The sequence below is a fragment of the Pseudochaenichthys georgianus genome, chromosome 17, assembly GCF_902827115.2.
Source record: "Pseudochaenichthys georgianus chromosome 17, fPseGeo1.2, whole genome shotgun sequence".
Classification (NCBI taxonomy): Eukaryota; Metazoa; Chordata; class Actinopteri; order Perciformes; family Channichthyidae; genus Pseudochaenichthys; species Pseudochaenichthys georgianus.
Genome location: NC_047519.1, coordinates 18538921 through 18554685, shown reverse-complemented (window position 1 = coordinate 18554685; position 15765 = coordinate 18538921). Strand labels below are relative to the sequence as shown.

At 39.7% G+C, this 15765-nt stretch overlaps 1 protein-coding gene across 2 annotated transcripts; it reads left to right on the top strand.

Moving 5' to 3' along the window:
- Positions 1 to 796: 796 nt before the first annotated feature.
- trnau1apb (tRNA selenocysteine 1 associated protein 1b) lies at positions 797 to 14589 on the top strand. Of its 2 annotated transcripts, none has more exons than XM_034104499.1 (9): positions 797 to 971; positions 1731 to 1828; positions 6422 to 6521; positions 7272 to 7324; positions 9372 to 9500; positions 9906 to 10022; positions 10493 to 10751; positions 12488 to 12530; positions 13495 to 14589. In XM_034104499.1, the coding sequence occupies exons 1-9, from the start codon at positions 936 to 938 to the stop codon at positions 13629 to 13631; spliced, it is 972 nt and encodes a 323-aa protein (XP_033960390.1). In that variant the 5' UTR covers positions 797 to 935; the 3' UTR covers positions 13632 to 14589. The 2 variants fall into 2 exon arrangements, with proteins under 2 accessions (XP_033960390.1, XP_033960389.1); XM_034104498.1 differs by having other exon boundaries at positions 12485 to 12530.
- The last annotated feature ends 1176 nt before the right edge of the window (positions 14590 to 15765 follow it).

Genomic DNA, 15765 nt, shown 5'->3' with positions numbered 1-15765 from the left:
GTGGATATGTTATACAAGTGTACATTTGGTTCACAGTTACGTGGATATGTTATACAAGTGTACATTTGGTTCACAGTTACGTGGATATGTTATACAAGTGTACATTTGGTTCACAGTTACGTGGATATGTTATACAAGTGTAAATGTAAGCACACAAACTCAGATTTTTTTTCTGCAAGTGCTCACATCAGGTTTTACACGCTCTCACATTTTGCACCATATCTACCTTCATAGGGGAGTCTCAAAAAAACCACACACGAATGCACAGCGATGTGCTTGTGTTTGCAGGTTCAGGGGATTTAAACGGAAAATAAGTGTGTGGATCAAAAATATATATGTAAGACTTTTTTCTGTATTTTGATTTTATTTACGTGTATATGAAACGGAACACATTTGTGTGTGCATTGAAAAACACAAGTGTGGATCCGGAAATACAAGTTTGAATCCTTTTGCGGATCATGAAATACAAGTGTGAATCCTTCTGTGTGCATGTGTGTATTATGAGACTGTTCTGAGCCCATATAAGTATGACTACTCCCACCTCTGAGCATACTGGACACTTCATCCAAATTTGCTCTTGTGGAAATTATTCACAGAGTTGAGTAGGTGTAGGTCGCTGGCTTTGTAGTATAAATTACATTTAATTTATACAGCGCTTTATTTGTAATGATTATTATTGTTCTTATAAAACACAATACTTGATTAAATGAACTTGTTACTTTCCACCACTGGTGGCGGTAATGCACCTCTGAACTCGTTGTCAACCGCCAATACAAACTAAATAATGACCTGGGGGCGGAAGCGGAACTACCAATGTGTTTAGCTTGTACGTATGTATCAACAATTCTTAACGTTGTAAACTTTAGCATTTTCTTGCACCCCCATCTATCTCCAACAAACCCCTCTACAGTTTCACCCCCGGTCCAAATTCCAAGATGTTTAACAGACAGACCAGCCTGTGGATGGGTGATGTATGTATCTATAAACAGCTTTCTTTCAGTGTGGTTAGCTTAGATACGAATGCTGGTTGCTAGCTCGGATACCTTCATTTAGCCCCGAATATGTATCCCGTTTTGTTAAAAGGTTAGACCAAAATATATATTTATATACCTTGTTACCGATACGATACATTTTTCCGCCAATAGTAACCAACATTGTGTGAAAAAAGCACACTAAACTCATCACCTTGAAGCAGGCGTTAATGTTAGCGAACAATTGACTTATTAAGAGCTCACGTAAACAGTTTACTTAAATGCTATAATGCAGAATTCGCCCAATGCATTTCATCGTGACAAGAAATGGAAGTGACGTCTCTCGAGGCAAGAACCATTATGTTTAAGTTTTCATTGATAATGGCCCCATTCCCCGTATGTTTAGGGATTGTGCGTTCTGGCTGTCTTAAGGCTTTTTGGGATACCAAAATAGAACAGAGAGAGAGATCATTAAAGTTAATAATAACACCCTAGTGACCATTTTAATTAAAAAAAGGCTATAATAAAAAAAGTGATGAATCGCATTTTTTTTCAATTATAATCTAATTTGACAATTTAATTCACACTTCACAATCAGGCGTAAGTAAATATCCCGCTGGTTTTGTAACAATATTATACAAATGTTCTTACAGTCTTTAGAAAATAAAGATATTTACATATGACTATGTAATTATTAAGACAAACGTATTTAAAACGTTTGCTATCTAAGGAATCTCCACTTTCCTTTCCTGTGTTTAGTTGGACCCATACATGGATGAGAACTTCATCAAGCAGGCATTTAGCGCTATGGGAGAATCACCGTTTGGAGTAAAGATCATCACTCACAGGATAACAGGGTAAGATATACAGAGAACATTATGCCATACACCTGCCCTTCTTTTCAAGCTTTGAGGAGTAGATGTGCTGGTAGGTTTCCTCATCAGACATGTCGAGCAGAGGTTGATGGCTTTGGCTTAAATGTAGGGATGCTCCAATCGTTATCGATCGGTGCTCTATAAAGGCCGATCAGGAGAGCCGATCACATGACGTAAAATACACTTTTCTCTGTGCGCGGCAAAACAAGCTCGCCAAAATGGCTTCACCAGTCTGGCAGTATTTTAAGGTGTCCTAAAAAGACACAAATAAAATATCAGTATGCAACGTGTGTGAAGCAGAAATCCTGCCGCTCCGCCCGCTGAGAAGGACTGGTGAGGGGAGCAAAACACACACTAAGAGTTATACCTAACACACTTAGCTATTTTATCTACCTCTGGAACAAGCTAAACTAGTTATAAATATATTTATTACTCACTGTCAGGTCACTCATTACTGGATCAGTGAGCTGCATGAGACGATACTGACAGGCTGTCAGGGGAGAGAGAGAGGAAAAGAGAGCGCTTCTGCTCGTTTCTCCCGTGTTATTATCCAACGTTAATGTAAACTAACGGGAGGCTGTGGCTCAGTGGGTAGTGCGCTAAACTTCGAATCAGAGGGTAGCAAGTAGGGATGCCAGCGATTATTCGCTACAGTCTCCATAATCGAATATTATTTTTAAAAATCAATTTTATTTATATATATTTTTTGTTTATGTATTTATTTATGCATCCCTAGTAAAAAGAGTTCCTCCTCGTGGAACTACTTCGAATTTACAAGTCCAAAGGAAGTTAAATGCAAGCTCTGCGAATAGACGTTGGTCTATCACAGCTCAACCTCAACAATGCGTTCGCATTTGAGTGCGAAGCACGCCAAAGAGGTTACAGAGAAAGACGCAGCACAGCCGGCCATTACCAACTTCACTTCAAGGCCACGTCGTTGTGATGACATGCTTGTTTGTTGTTTGTACTGTTAAACATGTTACAGTAAAGAAAACAACGGAGTTTCTTTTTTTTTTTTTTTCTCCGGCGGGGGGGGGGGGGGGGTCGGTCGAATAATCGATTATTATTCGCCAGGGCTGCCGAATAATCGATTTTGATCATAGTCAGTTTCTGGCAACCCTAGTAGCAAGTTCAAAATGTTTTCTGTTTCAAAGGCTGATAAAGAGCGTTATTATAAAAGCATGCTACGTTGTGCTTCACATAAAATATTAAATACAACTATAATAATGAACCTTTTGAAATATAAATCAAATGTAGAGAGTGCACGATAGTCCCAGTGCACTGCACGGACGCACCGTCAGCGGCATGGCCGTATCTACCATTGAGGTCACCGAGGTCCGGACCTCGGTAATATTTTCCGAGCTGTGTATAACAAAACTTGTGAAATAATTGCACTAAACGGGGTTCTTTGTAGTACTTCCATTTACTGACCATGGGGGCGCTGCATAACTACGTAGCCTCGATTAAAGCAAACAGAAGAAGACGACATGTATCAACAAACCACCGCAGCCCGGACTTGTACCGGAGCAGCGGAGGAGTGATGAAGTATCTAGAGATCCGAGTCCAGCGGGCTGCTTGTGTTTCTGCTCATCAGGACATCATATGACCATCATATGAGCAGATCCTGTGTGAAGGCACTACGTTAGTCAGTGGACGTCCGACAACATGCACACTAACTTATATTGCAGCTATAGGCTATACTTTGGTTTAAATTGCGTGAATAAACTAGCTAGAGAGCTAAAGTTAATTACGTTCATCCAATGTCAGAAGGATTACCTTTTAACAAACATTCAACGTAGTAATGCTTTTCTTTCATTTCAATTTGAGTAAAACATTGAAGATATAACATTGTATTGTTTTCTTTTTACACTGACTCAGATATAATGAAAAGACTACGTCAGTCGAAGCTCAGCTTTGGTAAGGAAGAGACAGGACAGGCAGAGAGAAAGAGAGAGAGAGAAAGTGATGGAAGTCAGGGAGGAACTGGAGTCACACAAAATAATCTAGGCTTAATAAGCCCATCTATTTATCTATCTATTTATCTATCTATGTATCTATAACAATAGTCTTCATTTACAATAGGCATAATTTTAAAACATACACGGTGTGAGAAAAAGTTTTTAGAGAGTACTTGTCCATGGACAAGTGAGTTTGACAATTTACTTGTCCGAATACATTTTTCATTTGTCCAGAATGGACAAAAATTGGGGCCACTGGAATCTTCTTCTTCGTCATCGTATTTTACATTTTCCCACGGTTTTTATGACACCGCTAACGTAAGTGAGCGGTAAGATTTTACTGCATCACACATAGGGTTGGGATTTTAACGATTCCGGTTCTGCTTTTCGATTCCGGTTATTTTCGGTTCTTGGTTCCGGTTATTTGAGAGGGTAAAAATAAGTCCCATGACAAACTGGGAGAAAAATATATTTATGAAAACATTAAGTAAAATCTGTATTCCTATTTACAAATCACTTCATACTGTTTAATTTCTTACGGTTATTGAATACAATTACATAAAAATAATCTCTGCATTGTTTAGTTAGTTCTAAGTGGTGCAGTTTGAGAATGTACAATTGGCCCAGTCTCCTCTGATGTTACACTGCAACCTGCCTGTGAGACAGAGTCCAACCACACATGTCCAACACATAGGACATAACCTAATAATAGTAATAATAATAATAATAATAATGACACATTAGATGTATAGCCTATAGGCCTAGCACTTTTCTACAACTCAAAGACGCTTACACATGTCCTGCAATACACATGCTCCAGCTGCTCACTGTTTATAAAAGTAAATAAATAGTATTTTCATTTCAATAATGTACTTTCTATACCCTGCTTCATAACCAATACTGACATCCCTGTGCTCCTCCAAGTCTGGGGGTCCGGGGATGTGAGGACAGCGCGAGGACAGACAGGGAGGCTGCTTCACTTCATAAAGGAAATGGTGGTCAATATTACAACACAGGAGCTAAAACGCTTAATAACCTTAATTACGTGTTAGAGAAAGATCATAAGAAAGTTTGACAAAGATGAGGCTGTTAAACGGGCAGCGGATCCGCTGTGTGTAGAAAGAGAGAGAGAGACGCTGAGCTGCACCGTGCAGCGATCAGCTGATCCGGAGCATAGAGAGAGCTGCATTCCGCGGGGCTCGGGGGCTTGGCCTCGCCTCCTATCCTCACAACTCTTATTAATCCCGGTACCGGACAATTGTTATATGTTCCTACTCGGAACCGAGTTTTGCTTCCCAACCCGGCCACTGTGCTACACTTCCCACCCCGCTCCGCCCCGCCCCCGTCTAACTGTACAGAAAACGGTGACATGCATTTCCTTAGGAATCGACAAGCAGAACCGAAACTAACACTTCTAAACGAACAATGGCGGACACGTACAATTTGCGAATGAGTTCTGCCTTTTGTAAACTGAATGTATCAATAATTTGTCAATAAATCAGGGCGAAAAACGTCACTTGTCCGCCGGACAAGTCAATTGAAAGATCTACTTGTCCGATATTGTAAATAACACGTCCCGGACGGTGGGACGTGTACTTTTTCGCACACTGATACATCTATTGCAGTTATGATGTCATAATAACATACAATTGTATAAAACACGATTTGCTTACATCTTTGTTCTCTTTTGAGAATCAAACAAAACAGATTTAAATAAAAAAAGAATGCAAACAAACAAGTGAAATGAACTAAATAGCTGAATTGCTTTTAATTCACTGGCAGGAGCGACAAGTGAGGAGGAGCAAACAGTGAACAACGAGGGAGAGGTTGAACAAAGAGAAAGAGTAGAGGACAGAGAGAGTAATGAACAGGAAGAAGACAGAGAGACTCAAGAAGATGGAAGAGAGGCTGCAGGTTATGGAAAGGAGAGAGACATGGAAAATTAATGTTGACAATGTGTTGTGATAATGTTAGCCTCTTCTGCATGTCCAGATCATTAATAGTAACAATCAACTGATTCTTATGTATTACACTTTAAAAATAATTGATGCTGACATTGTCAGCCCACTGACATGGTTTGAAATCAATATATTATCCAATTTGTGACCCCCCACAGGACTGAAAAAACACCTAACTAGATCATGAAAATCCCAAAAATCTCGGGGGATAACCCCCGAACCCTCCTAGCATGTTTGGACCTCGGTATTTAGGAAATCCTGGATACGGCCCTGGTCAGCGGTATAAGCCTGAATTCAGGAAGCTGCGCTCTGATGGTGTGTATATGGAGGAGACTTTTTGCCGTCGTAGTCTGCATATCCTTTACATGCTCAGAAGGATCCACACTTTGGACCAAATTAACCCAATGACCAGGCACAGCTCTGAATGAAGTCTGAGGGGATGCAGCATATGGATGGAGCTTTTTAATTTTGTTTGACTAATGACGTTTTTTTCAACAAATACTTTTTTCGTCGACTAATTGGGGGCAGCCCTAGTCACGGCTAACCTATACTGTAGCATACCCTTTAGTTGAAGGCTAAATAGTTAGGTTGCCTTTTTAAGGTGGTTTTAATGTTTTTTATTTAATACTAAATGTTTCTCTTTCTCTGTCCTCTTGCAGTGGTTCAGCCGGATACTGCTTTGTTGAGCTTGCAGACGAAGGAAGTGTCGACCGCTGTGTCCAAAGACTAAACGGAAAACTTGTTCCTGGATCAAACCCGGTCAGTTTCATGGTTTAATTTCAAAATACTTACCGTTATTCCTTTCATTCAATCCCTACTGCAATATTGTTTCTCCACAAATATTGATATATTATTACAAATTTAATACTGCCTTTCATTTTTTTCCCAGTATTAGTCCATGTTTTCAAGCAGTATTTTATTGTTGATTTGACCGTGGATAGTGGAGCTCCACTAGTCTTGGTCCTCCTTTTGCACTACATTAACTCTTACGACTGACTGTTGATAAGTCAACATATTATGAGGCTGTAATTTGGCTCCGTAACAGACTAGATTCTGCAATTTTCTGTTTGTGTAAAAAAAAAAAAAAAAAATACCACTATTCTGCCTTCCCTGTGGGTTTTAATTGTAAGTGTTTACAAATGTCCCGCTAGCGCAGAAATGATCCAACATGTGTCAAGTTGTGGGCTTTAGCTGCTTGCTACTGAATTGAAATGCTGTTGGCCCCTGTGAGCTGGCCAAGCTACTGGGCTCCCCTGTCCTACTGCTGAAGGTGGCTGAGAGGCTGCTTGTACATGAATGTACTTTGTTTGAAGCTGGTGAATAGAGTCTCTGGTAGGAACTAACTGAGGAATGGGCTAAAGGCTGCTCTGGGTGGTGGAGGTATGTAAACCCAAATAACAACAACCATAATAACTCTGATCTCTATTTTCAGCAATTTCAGTGCTATACTACAAGTCTTTGGTGTTTCACGTTGGCTTAGTGTGTGTGTTCTCTCTCTCCCCTTTGCAGCCCCGGAAATTTAAGCTAAACTATGCCACCTACGGGAAACGGCCAGAGGCAGGGTAAGTCATTTTTCACACCATTCACAAAAGGTTGCCTATTACAATTCAGCTATTATTTAAGCCTCAGTAACCTATTACCTATAACCTGAGATTGAGGAAATGTGCACACAGTCAAACTTAACTAACATAACTCTTAATAGAAAAGATGTGTTTGAAAAAACATTGAAGATATGTTGAGATGAATTACCAGTACAAATGTTGTTTGTTTTTAACATTAGGCTGTGTTACTTTGTGTGAATGTGTTAAAGTCTCGACTATATAGAGCTTTGCCTCAATCCTCTATCTGATATAGGGTCAATTCATTTATGCTTGTTATTATCAAAAAGACGACTTTGTGTTTTGATTGATGTACAATTTTTAACACCAGATGACGGATGGTAAATGGAGGGTAATGGGATTACAGTAGGGCTGTGCATCTTCACTGGTCTCACGATTCGATTACGATTATCCTGTCAACGATTCAATTCAATTCGATATCCCGATGCATCACGATTCATACCAATGCGCTGCATCCTCAATTTTCTATATTACTGCACATGGCTTATTTTTCATCAATGCATACATGCAGTAAATACATATGAACTCTCTTTTTATTATTTATAAAGTGCTTCAGAAATCAATAACATAAATATCTTGACATTAATTTATAAACCAAAATAAATGAATTGTATAGGTCTAGCCTCCCTATATCTGTGTGTGAAATTGTTCCATCCTCAAAAACAAAAAAAATAATGCTTCTGCAGTCTAGCTGCAGCTTCTAGCAACAGTCTGCTGTTAAAAAAAGGACACTGAAGGTCCTGAATGTGGCATCACACACAGGACTTGAGTCTGAACACAGCAGACAACAGGAGTATTTACAATAGCATATAACAACTAAAATACTGCATGTGGGTGCACACTTACATTCTCTGTCTTACTGTTACATAAATCCCATGAATGTATGAGATTAAGTTAGCTTCATTATATCTCAGTGATTAAGTGAATAATAAAGTTTCTATCAGGTCACTATCAGCCTGTCACTCATTATGTTCAGGGCGGGGTTTGGAGGAACGGAGAGGAGACGGTGATCGCGGAAGCTTTTTTCCTCCTGCCTTCACAAACTTTACACACGTATATATCGTCTGAAAATTGCTAGAGGGCATTCATACTCTGCAATCCAAGACTTAATTAAATCCACCAAAAACCTGACATGATTGTAACGCGATTATTTTTTGAAAAACATAAATCCCTGTGTGTCTGAGCCGCAGCGACATGGAGTGATTCAGAGCGGGTCCTTCTGCTGTTGCTTCTGGACTGGTGTTCTTGTGTTGGTGGATAAAGCAGACTGCTCCGTGTTTGGTGTTGCTGTGCCGCTGTCACGTCTGTTCCCTGATCTCTGCGTCACCGACCGATTTGATATTAAAGTGACGTTATAGTAAAGCCGCGGCCGGAAAATCAGGAAGCAACGTTACTACGCTATAATCGATTATCTTCCGTCACTGCATCGATACCGAATCGTCCACGTCTGCATCGCAATGCATCGTAGAAACGATTATTTTCAACACCCCTAGGTTACAGTGTCCATTCAATTATACGCATGCACATGGCATTGTATTAATACATGATTTACTTTTATAACATTTTACAACAAAAATAATACTTTTATTTACTTATTAATAATGAAAGTATTATTTTTTCTCCGGTTCCAAATTAACTTTCCATTTGTTTCACTTGTATTCTTTTTTTTTTTCTTTTTTTGGCCAAGATGGTTTGTTTCCAGGAATGCCCCTATCGTATCCCATTGCATATTATGTGGCCTAACCAAATAAAACAGGGAGGAGGCAGCTTCTTCCATGCTTAAGAGGTTCAGAAATCTTTTAAAATTAACGCCAAGGCCTTCTCTTAATAAATAGTTATTTCGCAAATGTAGGAAGGGCACTCATTCATTTTTTTCAGGGTTTCAGGTAAACGTAACGCAAATTAAATTTCCAAAGTCAGCTGCCCCTTTTAATATTTGACAGTGTGTATCTGTGTTTGAATATATATTCAACGTTGTTACTTCTCGCAGGCCGGAGTTCTCAGTGTTTGTGGGCGATTTGGCCTCCGAGGTGGACGACTTCCAACTGCATCAAGTTTTCAAGAAGTACCTTTCCTGCAAGGGAGCCAAAGTAGTTACTGATCAGTATGGATACTCCAGGTACGTCGGCACATAGAGGTGGACCAGACAGCGTCAGAAATGTTTAGTATTAAGATTGACAATAGGTTGATTTATTCATCATTTGTAAGAAATATACAATAATACAACAATGTTTCCTGGTTTCTGTGTGATTTAAAAACCACCAGTACATCTTCATCTTTTTTCGAACAAAGGTTGAAGAAATGTTTGTGCCGTCTTGCTAAAACTATTGTTTTCCCCATATAGGCTAAGCAAGAGCAACTCACAATTCAAGTGATGCTACCTCATGTTAAAAGTAAAACAACAAGTTTCAGTTCTACCATAATAATACCCATTCTATTCTGTTTTTCATAAGTGGCTATTAAATGCCAAGTATGGAGCGTGTGTCGGAGTGGAGAGGAGGTTTAACGGTTGTTTCACCTGCAGAGGCTACGGCTTCGTCAAGTTTGGGGATGAGGGCGAGCAGAAGAAGGCGATCGAGGAGTGCCAGGGTACGATGCTCGGGGGAAAACCACTCAGACTCAGCATTGCTGTGGCAAAGAGGTGAGAACTAGGACAGGAAACATGGCAAAGTATCCAGACTACAAGCCACGCCAAAGATCATATAATGTTTATTGACAATGCCTCTTTGTGTGTTCATGCGTGTCAGGCTTATTGAGACTTGTATTTTATCCGTTTTCAAGGATTTGCTTGGGAAATAATAATGGGGTTTTTTCCCTCTTTTTTCATGTTGCTTTTGGTTAAAATGGGCTTTAATAGAACCCAATAGAGGTCTTTTGGGGTTGCACCACTGAAGCAAAAGAGCCTTTGTAAATACATTTGTTATCATTGCATTGACATTTTAAACCAACTGTTTTTTTTTTACATTACATTATAATAAACTTTAAATGTTTGACTTGATTTTTTTTGGAGGGACATGTTTTTGCTGAAACCTGCTTATCCGTTTAATAGTTGATGGATCAATTAATAGAACCTTTGTATTAATGTATTGCGTTGTATTTCTTATGTTACAGCCAAAAGATGAGCAACTACCATGGGGGCCAGGGCCAAAATTTACATAGCAACTACAACCAGTCCCAGTCCAGTTACTATGGCAGCGGGGGTCAGGGGGGTTACTACCCTCAGTGGGGAGGCTATGACCAGTACAGCGCCTGCAACAGCGGCTACAACTATAACTACGGGCCCTATGGATACCCCCCACCAGGCCAAATGGTGCCACCACCTCCCATGGGGTTCCCCCCCACGTCTACAGACATGTCCGGAGCTGCAGAGGTGAGGAGAACACGTTCACACCCATGTTTGTAGGAATAGATTGAGATGCTTGGTATCTGTGCCGGGTTAGTGCAGCATGCACTAACCCTGTGCATGCATAACACCGGCACTAACAGTTTACGAGCGTGCTCTTCCCCCCCCCTACCGATTATTTTCCTTCCCATTTCCATTCTTTGTGCTAAACTTGCTAACTTGAGCATTACATTTATTGTAAAAAGACAGAAACAACCAAAACATACTCTGTGCTAAACTAAATGAAAATATATTCTAAAATAGAGATTATTTTGTTAGAAAAAGGACATTGTGACCTTTGACATCTGCTCTATCAAAATCAGTCGCATTGACCCGAAGACACATTTTGAGTTGTATACACTGCTGGAAAGAGGATATTCCTAGCTTTCTAATGATATCAGGATTGTTGTTGTCCTCCAAATATTAAGCAAAATATGTCCCATTATATAATGACTGTTACCGAGTCATCATTTTGAGAAAAAGGCCTTCAAAGTTTTCTCTTCTCTGGAATCCATCGATCTGATTGATTATTAGTGGAGCAAATGATCAAAATACTACGGAGGGAAGATATTTTCGTTTGGATTACTGGTCTGGGGGAAGCGTGTGTGTGTGTGTGTGTGTGTGTGTGTGTGTGTGTGTGTGTGTGTGTGTGTGTGTGTGTGTGTGTGTGTGTGTGTGTGTGTGTGTGTGTGTGTGTGTGTGTGTGTGTGTGTGTGTGTGTGTGTGTGTGTGTGTGTGTGTGTGTGTGTGTGTGTGTGTGTGTGTGTGTGTGTGTGTGTGTGTGTGTGTGTGTGTGTGTGTGTGTGTGTGTGTGTGTGTGTGTGTGTGTGTGTAATTTTGCGTTTGTGTGTATTGTGTTTGTTTCCCGGGGAAAACCCTCACGAGAAACACCGGCTGTTGTTATGCCTGCTGTGACGTTAAGTTACTCCGTTCTCCGCTTGTAATTATGCCGTCACAAGCTTCAAAGTTGTATTTATCATCTGAATTTACCGAAGAAAGTTTAATATTCTGAAAGCCAAGACTTTGTTTAATTGAAATCAGATGAAAACAAACTGTAACGGACCCTGCCGTGTTATTTATGATTACTCTACGCTTACATTCATAATGTCAGCCGGAGGGAGGGGGGGCGGCGCTGCAGAAGAGCAGATTGCCTGTCATCTTCCCTTTACAAGCTTAAAGAATGTATTTATCGTGTGAGTTTGTAAATAAAAGTTTCATATTCTGAAAGCCAAGACTTTGTTTGTTTAAATTCAAACTAAACACCCAAACCCCGAAAAAAACGTTTTTTACGCAAATCCACGTTTATTTTGAAATGAGCCGTTGCGACTTCCGACTGATTTCGATAGAGCGGGTCACATTTAACCTCTTTTATCGAAGTACTTTAATGATGCGAAATTAGAGTATGTCAAAGAAAATACTTTGTTAACCAGGAAGACATCTTCGTGTTTCTTACACAAAATAACTCAAATCATCCTGAAACAAAGATTGGTACAAATAGGTAAGGTGTTTGTTACAAATCTTGTGTATATCACGACTTGGATATGGATTTTGCATGATAACCAGTATTTTTTATGAATGTAATACAAGTACACTTAATACATTAGGGCTAGGACAATTAATTGACAGCTATTAAAGAACTATTTTAATTAACATGCTTCATATTACAACGGTGCAGCCCTAACATTTCAGAAATAATTTCACAATATTTGATGTTTTCCCAGCAGAGCCACGAGGAGGGTGGGGAGATAGACGAGGATAATTCAGAAGGTAAGACTTTTTATATCATGAGGGGCACCAAGTTCTTTTCCCGCAATAGTTCATGAGAACTCTTTTAGTTCTGATGAACTAAAGCAGATCACGTTCACACCGCAATGAGTTCCTGGGGGTGGATCAGGCAAATGAAGCCGCTGAAGTCACTTCTTCTTCTTCTGCTTTTGAGTTTACTGGCAGACCACAAACAACTATATCACGGTGTATACTGCCACCCGAAGTCCCCGGCCGGAAGTCCCCGGAGTTGGGGACTGGCTTCAGTAGAAGCTGCTGGGAGTCCCAGCAGCTTCTACTGAAGCCTTCCGAGTAAATCGCCAGAACGCCGACACCTTCTCATCTCCACCGCTCCCATGTTTTCTTTTGTGTTGCCATAAGTTAGTCTCTCTGCGTTTGTGCGCTGGGCGAATGCTAATAATGCTAATGCGAGGATAATAAAATGGCGGCTTCACAAAACTTTTTGGGAGTTTTACGGGCGTGGTTTGCACGGACTGAAAAGGGGGTAAAAATGGTTTTGATTAACTAATTTAGTTCAGGGGGCTTTTTGGTGTGAACGCAAATATATCTGGGTTCTGATTAACTATTGTGGGAAAAGTACTCCGGTGTGAACGCGCCAATGGAAAGTTCTTTCTATGTTTCATTGTTATGTTATAGGATATGCTGTAGGCGTGTTAGTAGATGCATTCTTGTGTTGCTTATTAAGATGCTTGAAGTCCCTTTAATCAGATATTTCCATATTTACAATAACTGGTTAATTCGTTTATTTAAGTGTCATACTTATCGATGTAAATATCTCACAGATGTAACTCGTAAATGTACAACTTCAGGGTTGTCTGGTTCTTATCCCTGCAGCTGATGAGGTGTCTGGAATAATTCAGAATTTGAAGTGTGAAGACGTTGAATTATTTACATGCTCCTGTGAGCTTAAAACTGAATCTGTACACGTTTTGGTCGGTGTTTACAGAGCCCATCCCCGAGTGTGACGTGGAGCAGTGGAACAAAGATTTTATGCAACGCAGCGAGGAGCTCTATGACGCCATGATGAGCTCTCACTGGGAACCCATGGACTCTATTACCTCCCCCATCCCGTCCTTTTCCTGATAAATCTACTTATTCTGATGTCCTAAACATTTCAAATATTTCTGTTTTTATGATCTTGTTCTTCCCATAATATGCCATGATCACAATAATGTTAGAAAAGGCCAACTTCAGTTCACTGTCTGTCACTGGCTACCTAAGCCTGCCTGAAGGCTGAGAGTGCATGCATATGCACTCGTTCCTCATCAAAAACAACACACAAATATTCACTTAATTTTAATGTTTACCATGTTGGTAATTTTCAGAAAAGTGTTCAATCTATTATTGGTGGTCAATTAAATTATTGTAGTACATACGATTTTTATGAACACCTCAGTAAACCAGAGCAGGTTTATGGCTGTAGCATTGGAAACTGAATGTCAAGTGTCAATATTTCCCCATTTATGAATATCACTGAAGTCTTTTGTTGATCCATGTTGAAATGGTGACACCAGCAAAAGCTTGCTTCGTTCATTGGATAGGGCCTTGACTTTTTAAAAGAGATTTTTTTTCCACAAGACAAGTTCAAGCTATGCCTTAATTTTCATTCGCCATGTACTTCCTCTTTGTCTATGATGGACATTAAAATTATTTTGTGTATACAGGATATCAGTTTTTTCTGGTCTTGTTCATTTTTTAATGAAGGACTTTGCTCCCCCATTTTTTCTATTTGTTCTTAATAGATTAAGTAAAAGACTTAAAGTTTGGGCTGATTATGACATTGAATTTACCCAACAGCAATCAATCACACATTTAATTTATCACTGTTTTCCAGATGATGAGCTCAATGTCCTGTATAATAGATGAATGGTCCAACCTCCCAATACTTTTGAGTGCTGTGAAACTAAAGTTTTGTTTAGGTTGACCGCTGAACTGATCAGATGACAAGGCAGCATTCATTTCTGCTGTTTGACAGCTGATGTTTTGTAAATATTTTCTTTGTGGATATGTTTTATCAATAAAACTGAGGAGGAAAAAAGTATTTTGTCTTTCCGGAGAAGTGTTTTTCCTGCAGCTGATACAATACTGTAAGGTTATTTTCTGGTAGGATTTAAAAACAGTAATTGTGAAGTCGACTTGAAACATCCTCACAGGAGATCAAGGGGTTAAAAAGTCGGGCTGATTGACAGAGTGGCAGCTGTCTGAAATCAGTCTCTAATTGCTAATCAGCTTCGCTGCACCTTTAAAAGCAACGCACCTGAAAGAAGGGCAGTAATCCAAGCTGGAAAGGGACAAACTAAAGAGCGTGCGTCCAGCAGCAGCAACGAACCAGCAGAATAAACGTCGAAGAAGCAGCACTGGTGCAGCCATAACAAGCTGGAGAAGCGGCCGGTGAGAGACGAACTGTGCATTTAGTTAAGAGTCATACAACTTGCCATTCGTGGCGCACGTTAGAACGTGCGTTCTAGTTCAGTGTCATTTGTTTGTTTGATGTCCTCAAGCTAAAGCAACATGAGTGTTGATTTAAAAACGAGTGTTTTGTTTATTGAGAGATGTAGATTGGTAAAAACGGTTTGCATGCTGCTAAGAATTCAGTCTATATTTGCATTTTTAATGAGACTGCATAAGTTAAAAACTGTTTAAAACATAATTTATAAAAATACATTAAGAAAGTAAGAACAATATTCACAAGTGTTAAAAAGTATATGTAAAGCATGTATTTTTTCATTTATTATTTGATGTGCATTGTATTTACAGTAATTATTTTTTATTTTTCATTTAAGGTTTGTTACCTTACAACTTACAACCTTACTACATAAGCTGTAATGCAACAACAAATACCAAAGTAAAGAAGAACTCAAAAGAAACAAAGCTGTGGTCATTGTACGAGTGAAACCCAGTGAAAACCTCCTATGGACTGTACCATCCCTTTCAAGCGGGGAAAACTGCAAATATACCCAAGGGCTTGACAGTAAAAAACCGGGGCTGTAAGCTGGAACAGTGAAAACAATGACCTGGAAAAAGATAAAATACCACCCTGCAAACAGTCAGTGGACCCAAATCCAACATGGCTGATCAAACAGTCAGGAAAACAGTTGAGCAGCTCAAAAATGAGCGGACTGCAGCACAACGATCCTTCACACGACTAGCTAACAGTATCATCAGAACTCACGACGGCATGTCAGAAGACCAGCTCCAAGATAGCTTCAATAAACTC

Bases quoted from the DNA above. Each gene is read 5' to 3' on its own strand.
- trnau1apb (XM_034104498.1), top strand. From the start codon at position 936: ATGTTTAACAGACAGACCAGCCTGTGGATGGGTGAT. The intron at 7,325-9,371 runs GTAAGTCATTTT...TACTTCTCGCAG, and splicing joins GGGAAACGGCCAGAGGCAGG to GCCGGAGTTCTCAGTGTTTG. The intron at 12,531-13,494 runs GTAAGACTTTTT...CGGTGTTTACAG, and splicing joins AGACGAGGATAATTCAGAAG to AGCCCATCCCCGAGTGTGAC.